This window comes from Poecilia reticulata, linkage group LG16 (genome assembly GCF_000633615.1).
Source record: "Poecilia reticulata strain Guanapo linkage group LG16, Guppy_female_1.0+MT, whole genome shotgun sequence".
Classification (NCBI taxonomy): domain Eukaryota; kingdom Metazoa; phylum Chordata; class Actinopteri; order Cyprinodontiformes; family Poeciliidae; genus Poecilia; species Poecilia reticulata.
In genome coordinates, this window is record NC_024346.1 from 10,334,858 (window position 1) to 10,348,175 (window position 13,318).

The 13,318-nt window shown below is 40.7% G+C and overlaps 1 protein-coding gene and 1 long non-coding RNA gene across 2 annotated transcripts in view; both read right to left on the reverse strand.

Annotated features, from left to right (window-relative positions):
- Positions 1–314: 314 nt before the first annotated feature.
- On the reverse strand, positions 315–2,931 carry LOC103477770 (uncharacterized). Its single transcript, XR_535692.2, has 3 exons — positions 2,718–2,931; positions 570–637; positions 315–499 (listed from the first exon to the last, which is right to left on the reverse strand). It is a non-coding gene; the product is annotated as an uncharacterized LOC103477770 (long non-coding RNA).
- Positions 2,932–9,972: 7,041 nt separating this feature from the next.
- LOC103477769 (uncharacterized) overlaps positions 9,973–13,318 on the reverse strand; it is a 10,245-nt gene continuing 6,899 nt past the window's right edge. The window contains exons 5-6 of the mRNA XM_008431069.2: positions 11,577–11,676; positions 9,973–11,298 (exon numbers count right to left, since the gene is read on the reverse strand). Of these exons, the coding sequence (XP_008429291.1) occupies positions 11,238–11,298; positions 11,577–11,676 (161 nt within the window). The 3' untranslated portion in view covers positions 9,973–11,237. The remainder of the gene's footprint in view (positions 11,299–11,576; positions 11,677–13,318) is intronic.

Consider the following 13,318-nt stretch of genomic DNA (forward strand, 5'->3'; position numbering starts at 1 on the left):
CACACACACACACACACCCACACACCTATACGGGTTTTGATTATTAGTGGGACAATTTTTTTCAAACCAGTTTTTTGCAACACTAAACGGACACCCCTTTCCACTTATACTAGAAAGACGTAGTAAGTTGTCAAAAATCTTGTTGAGCTACATAACATAGATCTCACTTAAAAATTTAGATACACACATCAGAACTCAAAATACAAGAACCTGTCGAAATGCTGTATTAAAAGGACAAACTATAATGAGGTGCTTGGCACATGGCACCAACAGTAATTGTCAGGGCCAATTGTATTTATCAGGACCACAGCATACACATACAAAAAATATACAATTTATGTGCATTAAGAAGTCCAAATATGGAAATATGGACTATAACTAGTCCATATTTCTGTGGAGTGCATCTGTCATCCCATGAGATGTCTGAATCATCTACGGAATCAGGAACATACTCCTCTTTTGATGATGTCACCTCACTTGAACTTTGTTCTGGACAGACCTGTTGATTAAAAACAGATTTTGTGTACATTGAAAGAATTTCAGCAAGAATATTTCTGCTAAAAGCTTACCACTTGAAGTTCAGTGATGTCCTTATTTTATTTAAGATAACACTTTTTGTGCCAGGACTGGTTGCAAACTAGACAGAGAAAAATAAGAATTGACAAAGGGAGGTAGCATGGTGAATATTAAAAAAGTCATTGCCACACTAAGACTCAATTTCAACATACAGCACAGCTACACATGGAACACTTTTTTAGAAGTGTTCCTGTGGGACCTCTCCTCGGGCTGACACCTTATCGTGGTGGAGGGGTTTGAGTGTCCCAATGATCCTAGGAGCTATGCTGTCTGGGGCTTTATGCCCCTKKTAGGGTCACCCAAGGCAGACAGGTCCTAGGTGAGGAACCAGACAAAGCACAGCCTGAAGACCCCTTATGATGCACAACAACCTTTGCGCAACAACCTTTCTCAAAGCACACCTTTGAGAAAGCACACCTTCTCAAAGGTATGCTTTGAGAAGGTGTTCTTCCCATACTCTTCTCAAAGAAGCACAAAGGTGTGCTTCTCTGTATCAGGAAGTCTGATGTATCTCCAGGTATTTGTTTGAGCCACTCTTCTAGTTTAGGGGTCATTACTCTGAGGGTTTCAGTGACCACAGGCACTACTATTGCCTTCACCTTCCACATTATTTGTAACCACCCAAGACCCATACTCTTGCATGGCATGCATTACTAATTCATCTTTGACATTTGGGCTGATTGGGACCTAATGATTCCAAAAACAAAGAATTATCTTTTTACGTGATATGTGGACATCTTTTTTCTCAGAAAACCATGTTTAGCACCATGGTAAATGTGTATAGTTGCTAACTTTTATAAACACTGAACATCTTGAGTCTAACCTGTAATGTGTTATAATCTTCCACCACCACTAAGTCATAAAATAATGGCCTAACGTGTGGACACCAGACCCCATCTAGAGCAAAATTTAGTATTGTGGACTAGACAGYCCAAAATAAGTCATCCACTTATGTGGACAATTTTTTTCTCAGGTTCTAGAACCTTTCTGTCCATTGGAGCATTATTTGCTCTCTGTTGTAAAATATCCTGTTGCTATGGTTATGCATCAAAACAAAATAGCAAAGTATGAAAAATTTTTCCAAAAATCAGTCCAAATACCTGGTATCCTAAACAAGAAGCAACTTTTGTCCAAACAAAAGCTATTTTTCCTCCAGAAAGGCGGGAATGAAAGTTTAAAAAGTAAAAATCTCAATGAAACAACTGAGCTATTCCAATGTGCTACAACCTTGAGCGGCACAAATTTTCCATGCATCATAAGCAGCTTTTGTATTCTTATATCAGTGGACTGAATTTTTCTGTCTTATTATGCCAGCAGGGTATATGATAACTGTCAATGCATAGCTGTTGATTGTCTGGACCTTGCAAAAGTAACCATAGCCGTAGAACTTTTCCATATTTTGTCACAACTGCAAATATATTTTCACAGAATTTTATGGGAAAGACAAACACAAAGTGGTATACAGTTGTAAAGTAGAAACAAAACTATACATGATTCAAAACATTTTTTACAAATTAAAGCTAAAAAGTGAGGCATGCAAAAGTGTTCAGCCCCCTTTCCCTGAATGCAACCAATTGCCTTCAGAAGTTGCCTGATGACTGGTCATGGTAAACAAATTCAATTCCTCTATGACTGCTTCAAAAGTTGGCTAAGAGAATATTGGGGAACAAACAACATCATGAAGTCCACAGAACACACCAGACAGATCAGGGATAAAGTTGTGGAGAAGCTTAAAGCAGGCACAGAGTATTGTTCCATGAATCATCTGGAAATGGAAAGAGCATGGCACAGCTGTGAACCTACCAAGAAAAGGCCATCCACCTAAACTTACAGGCTGAACAAGAATAGCACTGATCAGAGATATAGCCAAGAGGTTCATGATGGCTCTGGATGAAATGCAGAGATATCTGTTCACAGTATAACTATTAGTCATGCACGGCAAAAATGTGGTTTTATGGAAGAGTGGCAATAGAGAAGCCATTGTATAAAGAAAACTAAAAGAAGTCCCATTTGCAGTTTGCCAGAAGCCATATTGGGATACAGCAAAAACGATAAGACAAGACCCAAATTGAACGTTTCGGCAAAAATGCAAAGCGCAATTTGTGGTGGAGAACAAACACTGTGCATCACTCTGAACACACCTTCCCCACTGACAAACATGGTGGTGGCAGCGTCATGCTCTGAGGGTGCTTCTTTTCTTCAGGGACAGGGAAGATTGTTAGAGTTGATTGTAAGATGGATTGAGCCAAATACAGGGTAATCTTGGAAGAAAACCTGAACACTCCGGAACCTGGAGTCTGCAAAAGACTTGAGGCTGGGGCAGAGGTTCACCTTCCAGCAGGRCAACKACCCTAAACATAAAGYCAGATCTACAATGGAATGGTTTAAATCAAAACATATTTATGTGTTAGAATGGCAAAGTCAAAGTCTAGACATAAACTCAGTGGAGAATCTTTGGCAAGATCTGAAAACTGCTGTCAAGTCCATTTTATTTGTATAGCACATTTCAGCTGCAAGGCAGTTCAAAGTGCTTTACATCAAAGAAGTAAAAAGTCATAAAAATAACATACATTCACCTTAAAAAAGAAAAACAAAGAAATTAAATTCAAAGTAAAATCAAAATTAAAATCATATACACAAAACATTTTGATACATGTACCATTGATTAAGATTCAGAAACAACTGTAAATTAGTGTGTTTTTAGCCTTGACTTAAAGGAATTCAGCTGTGTTGCAGTTTTCTGGAAGTTTATTCAAGATTTGTGGTGCATTGAAGCTAAATTCTGCTTCAAAACGCTTGGTTCTGGTTCTGGGGATGCAGAGCAGACCAGAATCAACAAAATGTTAGAAGTGGAGCGCAAAAATAGTTTGGTAAAAAATGTCTCTCTTATGGTTTATATTTATTTTAATCCATGCACTTATTCCACACATCTATTACTCATAATATTTTAAATAAATAACATTTGATCAAAATATATATTAATTTCAGTATATTTTTAGGTGCTACATACATTCCAAGGTTGGACAAAAGGTTGGGAATAGGCATCCAACTAACCTTCATAAAATATTCAGTCTTATAGCACAGAGTAATCATTTTGCCAAATCATCCCCAGTGTAAGAGTTGGCAATTTACACACAATTCATGTGTGTAAACAGCGACACGTGAATTATACAGACACTGTAGTAATTAGCAGGACCTTTATATTTTGAGATAAATTAAAAGTTTTGGATTTGAATTAACTGAGCAGACATGACACCTTGTCATGAAACACTTAGCAGGCCATCAATGAACCTCCAAAATGTCTCAAAGAGTCTGCAAAGGTTAAGACATTCTTGACACAAATTAGAAAATGAGTGAAATATTCAGTCACAGTTCTCTCTAATCACACCAGACCAGTCATTCACCTTTTGTCAGGCCTTTAACATCACTTTTGTATGGACACGGTTCTGGGAAACAAATCCAGCAGCAAATAACTGGAGTCACAGTTGAAGATATTTAAAAATCAGTGAACCAGTCCTCATGACATAAACAGAAATTTGAATGTCTGAGTACATGTGCATCTGTGAGATAACAGAAAGCTGTCAGCATGCAGTCCTGTTTTATTAATGCATTGATGCATCTGTTCCTCGTTGCTATTCAGAAATTCCTCACAACCCAGTCAGGGCCCTGAGCCTGGCAATGCCTCTCTGATTAATCTGATTACTGACAAAATTATGTGATGAAAACTCTATTGATTAGGATCATAATGAGAAGAAACTTTGATTGTTTCTTCTGTTTTTAGACCTGAGCAGCAAAAGTGCTGCAAAGCCCTATTGTAATCGCTGGATTTGTTGTCATTCTGTAACCAAAAACGAAAATTTAGGACCTAAACATGTGTGAAAACTGAACAAACTTGGCCCAAAATTGTGAAAACAAATGTTTTTAATGAAATCAAAAAGGGGGACGGCAAAACGGCAAAACAGCTCCCCCTAAACTGGAATAGGCTAAGAGATCTTGTACAAAGATATATTCCTGTCAAGCCAAAGAAAGTACTGGAAGACGGCCAATTTGGGTTTTGATGTTAACTCACCTTGAACTTTAACAAACTCTTCATAAGGTTTTTGAGATATTGATTTCAAATTTGGTCATTAATCAGTTGGTATTGTCATCAAAAATTGTTTTAATATTTTAAATGTTTCTATTTCCAGTTTCACTTCACTGCGCAATATATATTTTCTATTCACTGTAATTGTTTTATTCTTTTTATATAATAATTATTTTTATTTAAAATGTCCAGAATTGTCTTTTTTCATGTTCAATGCAAAACACTTCGTTTTACTCCCTTCTGTATGGCTCTCCAAATAAAGATTAAGTCATTTTTAGCGAGGATCATTTTTCATGCGTCTTTAAAGAGAAATTCATTTCACAAAGAGAATGAATCCAAACCCTTATTCCCTTCACAGTGACAGCTTTATGACTAAAAACTTGCAAACATAATTACTTTCCTGTCAGCTGAAGTGCTGATTAGACACCGTTATCCTTCTTCACAAGTAGCAATGATGAACAGTTTATACTGTATATCCTACAAAACTCAGCATGTTAGCATCATTAAACTCATGTTGCATGATGTTATTGTCTGTGGCTGTTGAAGATTTCACGGGAAACTGCTAAAACATACACAAGTTTTATTGCCATTAAAAAAATGCCATTAAAAAGAAGCTGAAACAGTTTATTCTTCAAAATGATTTGCATTGTCCCAATATAATTTCTTTTTTTTCTCCTTCAAAACTTTTCAATTCATCTTCAGGAAAATGAGACAAACAAATCTAAATACGTATTAATCACATTTCTATTTTCAGTGTGCTGACAGAAAGTTTGGGAGTAAACAGGAGCACAATATAGCAATTTGTCATCTTCTAACTAGCTCTATGGTAAAACATGCTGTGGCTCTGTACTGATTTCTTACTCTGTGGTGTGACTGTCTGTGACATTAGCTCAATGTCTGCAGATAAAAATATTTCGCTAGGCTCTACAGTCTCCAGGGGAAACATGTCTGGTCTTTAAAGCTGCCAAATATGGTTCCTATTTCTGCAATAGGCAGACTTTATTGTCATTTATACATTTATAATACACATATTGAGTGAAATTTTGTTTCAAGACTCAATTAAAATAAATTAAAAAACTAATAACCAATAAAGGAAGAGAATGAAAAAGTTTTTTTATTTTTTTTATTTTTATATAAAACATCTTTGTACATCTCCAGCTTGGGTTATGCAACCAACTTTTCGGTTCACCTCCACCTGATAGGTGAGCTTTTCCTGCATCTCCATCTGTAGCCTGCTGGGAAGCGAAAGGAAGGCAAAGAAACAAACAAAAAAAATATAACACAACCAGAAATGGGAAAATAGATATGTAGCAGACTGGAATTTAACAAAAATCCAAAGTGTGCATTAAAGAAACAATTTGCTTCTAAAATGTTTCATTTGCAAACTTTTCCAATGTATGTCCCGTTTCTTTGACTGGAAATTATTGCAGATAGGAAGCAGACTCACATTCTGAAGCTGAGATTTGTATTAACACACATTTTCTTCTGTTTTTCAGAATATTTCATCACTGTCTGCTCAGCACTAGGATACGCCCTCAGGGACCTGAAGATCTTATCTATCACATCAGTTTAAAGTTTGGTAATATTATAGAGATTTTACTGAAAATGCAGCAACTTCCCTGTTAAATTATAAAACATCTTTTCATAAAACATAACTCGGCTTTGGAAAACTCCCAAAACTTTGATGACGGCTGTTTTTGTTCCACTTTCCTCTCACGCCCAAGAAAGCGTGTCCTGCACTTGACCTGTCTGGTTCTTCTTCCTTCATGTGGCTTGTCGGAGCTCATCAGAAACAATGCTGGAGGTTAAAAGGTTTAAGTGCAATGAGTGCACTGTCAAAATAAGGTAGAGCACTATAATTTGTCCAGTCTTATTTTTGGACACAACTCTGTCATTTCTGGATCTACACCAAGAACGCTTTGTTCAGTGTGTGGAGCAAAAACAAAAACTGACAGAAAATAAAATGAAAACTGAATTCACAGCGTGATCACTAAATATTGAGCCGCAGCCAATGGCGGGTTGGACGCAAAAAATAAACTCAGGACTCCTGCCATAAAGTTTGAAAATAACTTTCACCACAAACTTTTTCTGCATGGAAGTCTGTCACAACTCCTATAAAGCACTTCTAATTTGTATATTCATTTACAGACTACAAAATACCCTACAAAATAGCCCTTCACTGCAAAAACATAATATCTTACCAGGTACTTTTGATCTAGTACCTTATTGTGGTGGAGGGCTTTGAGTGTCCCAATGATCCTAGGAGCTATGCTGTCTGGGGCTTCATACCTCTTGTAGGGTCACCCAAGGCAGACAGGTCCTAGCTGAGGAACCAGACAAAGCGCAACCTGAAGACCCCTATGATGAGTCACAACTTTGGATCTGGCGTTCCCTCGCCTGGACGCGGGTCACCGGGGCCCCACTCTGGAGCCAGACCTGGAGGTGGGGCAAGATGGCGAGTGCCTGGAATCCGGGCTTTTACCCACGGAACACGGCCGGGCTCAGCCCGAAGAAGAGACGTGGGTCCCCTTTCCCATGGGCTCACCACCTGTGGGAGGGGCCAAAGGGGTCGGGTGCATTGCGTTACGGGTGGCAGCCGAGAGAGGGGACCCTGGCGGTCTGATCCTCGGCTGCAGAAGCTGGTTCTTGGGACGTGGAACGTCACCTCTCTGGTGGGGAAGGAACCGGAGCTAGTGTTCAAGGCTCAGAGGTTCCGGCTGGAAATAGTCGGCCTCACCTCAACGCATGGCTCTGGTTCTGGAACCAGTCTCCTTGAGAGGGGCTGGACGTACTTCCACTCTGGAGTTGCCCACGGTGAGAGGCGCCGGGCWGGAGTGGGCATACTTGTTGYCCCCCATYTKGGCGCCTGTACGTTGGGGTTCACCCCGGTGAACGAGAGGGTAGCCTCCCTCCGCCTACAGGTGGGGGGATGGGTTCTGACTGTTGTTTGTGCTTACAGGCCGAACGACAGTTCAGATTACCCACCCTTCTTGGAGTCCTTAGAGGGGTACTGGAGAGTGCCCCTTCTGGGGACTCCCTTGTTCTACTGGGGGATTTCAATGCTCACGTGGGCAATGACAGTGAGACCTGGAGGGGCGTGGTTGGGAGGAACGCCCCCCCGATCTGAACTCGAGTGGTGTTCTGTTGTTGGACTTCTGTGCTCGTCCCGCATTGTCCATCACGAACACCATGTTCAAGCATAAGGGCGTCCGCGGCATGTGGCTCGGGTGGTCGCTGAGGCAAAAACTCGGGCGTGGGAGGAGTTTGGAGAGGTCATGGAGAAAGAGTTCCATACGGCTTTGAGACGATTCTGGTCCACCATCCGGCATCTCAGAAGGGGGAAGCAGTGCAGCACCAAAACTGTTTATAGTGGGGATGGTGAGTCTGGTCCGCATTGCCAGCAGTAAGTCGGGCTCGTTTCCGGTGAGAGTTGGACTCCGCCAAGGCTGCCCTTTGTCATCGATTCTGTTCATTACTTTCATGGACAGAATTTCTAGGAGCAGCCGAGGTGTTGAGGGGATCCGTTTTGGTGGCCTTAGGATCGCATCTCTGCTTTTTGCGGATGATGTGGTCCTGTTGGCTTCATCGGAACGTGATCTGCAGCTCTCACTGGAGCGGTTCGCAGCCGAGTGTGAAGCATCCGGGATGAGGCTCAGTGCCTCCAAATCCGAGGCCATGGTCTTGAGCCGGAAAAGAGTAGAGTGCCTTCTCCGGGTCATGGGGGTCGTCCTGCTTCAAGTGGAGGAGTTTAAGTATCTGGGGATCTTGTTTACGAATTAGGGAAGAAGGGAGCGGGAGATCGACAGGCAGATTGGGGCAGCGTCTGCCGTGAAGCGGGCGTTGTACCGGTCCATCATGGTGAAGAGAGAGCTGAGCCAAAAAGCGAAGCTCTCGATTTACCGGTCGATCTACGTTCCCACCCTCATCTATKGTCATGAGCTTTGGGTCATGACCGATAGAACGAGATCATGGATACAAGCGGCCGAAATGGGTTTCCTCCGCAGGGTGGCTGGGCTCTCCCTTAGAGATAGGGTGAGAAGCTCGGTCATCCGGGAGGGACTCAGAGTAGAGCCGCTGCTCCTCCACGTTGAGAGGAGCCAGTTGAGGTGGCTCGGGCATCTGGTCAGGATGCCTCCTGGACGCCTCCCTGGTGAGGTGTTCCGGGCACGTCCCACCAGGAGGAGGCCTTGCGGAAGACCCAGGACACGCTGGAGGGACTATGTCTCTCGGCTGGCCTGTGAACGCTTTGGGATTCTCCCGGAGGAGCTGGAAGAAGTGGCTGGGGAGAGGGAAGTATGGGGTTCCCTTCTGAAGCTGCTGCCCCCGCGACCCGACCCCGGATAAGCGGCAGAAAATGGATGGATGGATGGATATTATTTCACTTTTGATAGAACATTTTTCCTTCTTATAAATGTAAAAATCTGACATTAGAACAAGTACTTTCTCAGCAATATTAATAAATTTTTAAAACAACTCCTGAAAAGTTTCTTGTAAGTTAGCTTTGTCTTATTTCAAGTGTACTAAGATATATGGACTAGAAAATAAAACAAAAATATTTGGTAAGATTTTATGTTTTCTCAGTTTTGAACTTTTTCACATTTTTTTTTTACATTTATTGCATTTATTATGTATTTAAGTTATACGTGCCATCACAAAGAGATATTTTTTTTATTATTTAAAGGTGCATTGTGTTCCCTGTAGTTTGAACTTGGCTTACAGCAGATAAATCCTCATTTATTCCAAATGAAGCTTTGGCGCAAATTCTATCTGGAAGACTCTAGCCTCATCTGCCTCATCAATCAGCGCCTCCCTCTCATCAGCCTTGATCTATCAGCGCTGGATCAAGTCACGTCATGGCCAATCATTGATCAAGCTCCAGTTGATAAGGACCTTCTTCCATGGCCTCCTCCGCTTACCAGCTGCGATCAACCCACCTCCGCCCCATCTCCACCTTCAGTTCCCGGCTCTTCAGGCCACATCCTTCTTCGACCGCTGCCACCAGTACAGGCCTGGGGGGATTACATTCCTATGGAGTATCAGGAATGTTTATCGAGCTTATTGAAGTTCCAGCTCGACGTCCTCGGCCGGGGCTTGAATGCTAATGAACTTTAATGTTTACTTGTCATTAAACTATTTTACTCGCTTTCTTTCTCTGCCTGAGTTTCTCCAGATTTAATACGGATTTCCTTGTAGAGCTTTTGTGGCATTTCTCCTTTTGAATCTTCAAGGCAGGGACAGCTGAGGTGTTGGCAAACTGAGGGTGCAGCCCCCCCCCCCCTTGCTTCAACAAGAAATTGTATCAGAAACTTATGTTGACTGAGTCATGATTGATTTAATTAAGTCTGAATAGAGATAATGCTTTACATACTCAGCTTATGAACATATCAGGGATCCGTTTTTTATGGTTGCTCGTGAAAACAGTGTCCAACCCAGCCCCTGATGTGGAATATAAAATGTAAAACAGATCAAAAAACTAAATCAAGCATGGATGCTTTAAAAGTGAGGTCAGTGGTGCAGTGGTAGATGGTGACCCCAAATTAACATTTGTTAAGATTTCTAAAAATGTTCCATTTTGAAATTTTCACACTTTTCCAGACTCAGATATCAACATTTTTTGAAATTATAAAAAAGAAAAGAAAAGAAACAAACAAACAAAAAACATTTGAGATGTTTGAGGACAAAACATTTACCTCAGATTCCACAAATCTTAAACAACACAACACATGTTGGAGTCCTAGTAAAGGGCTATTTTACAGCTTTTTTAGGCATCTAGTCTTAACATTTTAAATCTGTAACACACACACACGCACGCACACACACGCACACACGTAGACACACACACGCAGACACACAGTTTCTTTGAAGCAATTTGTGATCCTTTACTCTGATCCTTTGTGTCGATTTGCTTTGATTTTGAATCTCTTCCTGCCCCTCTGCCCTGTGCTGTGGACAATTTATTCTAAAAAGCACTTCATTTTACAAAATACATTTTCATCTCTTAGAAAACGCAATAAGCGTTTAAATGTAACTACTTTTTCATAGTTATCTAGACTTAAAAAAAGATCAAATCAATTTCCCGACTTCTCCAGACTTTGCATAAATGTGTAGGAACCCGACCTAGAGCTGAATCTGCTTTTAATCAAGTCTTTTTCAATTGCTTTTGCTGCTTAGCTCTAAATGTGTGTGCATGTAAGCTGAATAGTGAACCCTGGAAATGAAAGCAAATGAGAGGAAATCTCACGTAAGCACATATGAATATCCAAGCATCCCATTCTTTCAGACTTAAATTTTCGTTAAACTTCATGTAATACATTTTTATGCAATTTACTGACAACAAAACATAATCAAATTAAACATCGCTTAAACAAAAAACATTTTCAGGCAGAGCAGGAGGCTCTTTGAGCCGAATATCCACGTGTAGGTATTTTCTATATTTGTCTGGAAGCAGTTCACTCTCCACATTGTTTCCGTGCATCGTGAGGTCATACTGCTCACAGGACAGGAAGTTTCCACCCTGGTTGTGCGGCCCCGTCCACTGTTCTCCTCTGAGACTTTTTAGCAACAGCTCTGATCTTTTTTAGATTGTGTCGTCTGTGTGTTCGTACAACCTCTCTCCCATGTTATTCTCCCTGCGCCTCCTGGAAAAAAAAAAAAAGTGTTCAATTTAGATCAAACAGCAGTGACAAACTGTGAACAGACTCAAGTAAAAAATGACAATTGTTTTGTCAGCAGATGCAACCTGGCCTGTCATGTTGCATAGCGTGTGGGAGGATGCCATGTCGTATTTTTCTGTTTCACTCTGCCCGTGCTATTATTGTTTTTTTTTTCTCTCTCTCTCGCAGCATTGGCTTTATCTTCAGAGCGTAGCCTGAAACAAGATTTGTGTCTGACATAATGTTTATGTTTGGTACTGTACCTCCACAAGAGAAACGCCAGCACTCCTCCACACACCATCAGCAGGAGGACAAGACAAACCACAGCCGCCGTCGTCCCTCTGCCCTCGCTTTCACAAGGTGCTATGAGCCACAGGAAGAAAGAAAAAAAAAAAACAACACAATGAAAAGGGAAAGCAAAACAAGACATCTGACATGTCTCCTCTAAAACACATGAAAGGTTCACTGTAACAAGTCTGTAGACTTCGGGAAAACAGAAGAAGATAACAGAAAGTGCCCAGACAGCCTTTGGATCATCATGCTCTTTGGAAGACAATTGCATTTGTCTCGCCTGTTTAGCGGCTTTGCAAGAGGCAGCAGCTCAAGCAGCGACAGTGATTTATTGATCACACTGTGGAAAATCCTTTATCAGAAAAACAGCACAGGAGATACAATATGCGAGAACAAAGTGCAGCCAGGATGCTCAGACAGACACGAGGTAGGGAGTCTGATGTCGGAAAATCCATGAACGAAAAAAGAGAGGCCGACTTTAAACAAGACAACAAAACACATTTATATTCGCTGTGATCTTCCTGTTTAGGTAGCAAAAGTAAAAGTAACACTTTGTAAAGCAATTTCTTTACACATCTTGTGTCACAGAAAAGTATTCATATGATTTCAGGCTTTTTACATTTGGTCTCTTTACGGCCACCAGGTGGTATTTTATGTGCCAGAACAACACAAAATGTTATTTATTGTGAAAAATACAGAAATTGACATATATAGATTTCGAAATGTAATAAAACAATGAATAAATAAGGCCAGTGAGGCGTGTATTTGTATTCAGTATCTGCGAATCAACACTGTATATTGCTGTAATTTCAGCTGCATAGTGAGAATATCTCACTTTGCACAAATACATCATATTCAGTAAATTAGAATAAAGCTCCCACTGAGTCTCGTTTGTTAGATTAAAAGTGCCTTTTCAAAAATAACAACCGTTTCAGCAGGTACTAAACATACCTTTCATTGAGCTCAACTTTATTCTTTGAAAAATATAATTTTACTGGTCTGATATGAGATTGTTGGAGATTTATAATTTCAAATTTGTTTTCAATAGCTGTAAGTAGAAAATCATTATGATTAATAGAAATAAAGGTGTTACAAGATCAGTCGGTGTATAATTTATCTATACGATACCTTTCACATAACGGTGGAGCTACAGAAGTAAATGGATTTCACAAAAACATTTTAATTTATCAAATGGCTATATAGAGAATGATATTTTTGTCCATTCTTTGAGAGATTTAACCTTTTTTATGTGCATCACTTACTGTCTTGTTGTTGCGCAACATCTCCCCCCCCTTCTCTCTCTCGCTCTACTTCCCCTTCTCAGAGGAGGGAGATGTGCAGCCAGCTCTCCATCTAACGGGTGAATTGAGTTTTCTAAATCTGCCTGGATTTACTCTGTCCAGAACTGAAGTAAACTCTGTTTAAGCTGGCGTCGAGAAAGACTAGCCTGGTTTCTGATTACCTCTCCCTCCAGATGTCCCACCCTTCTTCACCCTGTGAATTAGCCAGATTGAGCAGTCTGCAATCAACTAGTTTCACAGAGCACACCTGTTAACGGTCGCTCTTTCTCTTTATTACAACTCGCACTTGTTAGTGAACCAGGTTGGTTTTAGTGACTCGTGCGAGTCCCAAGGGTGTTTTAGTTTTGGCTAAAAGCAACCTATAAAACATTTTCCACTTTTTCCTCCCAGAATCAAACTTCATAGCTATTTTA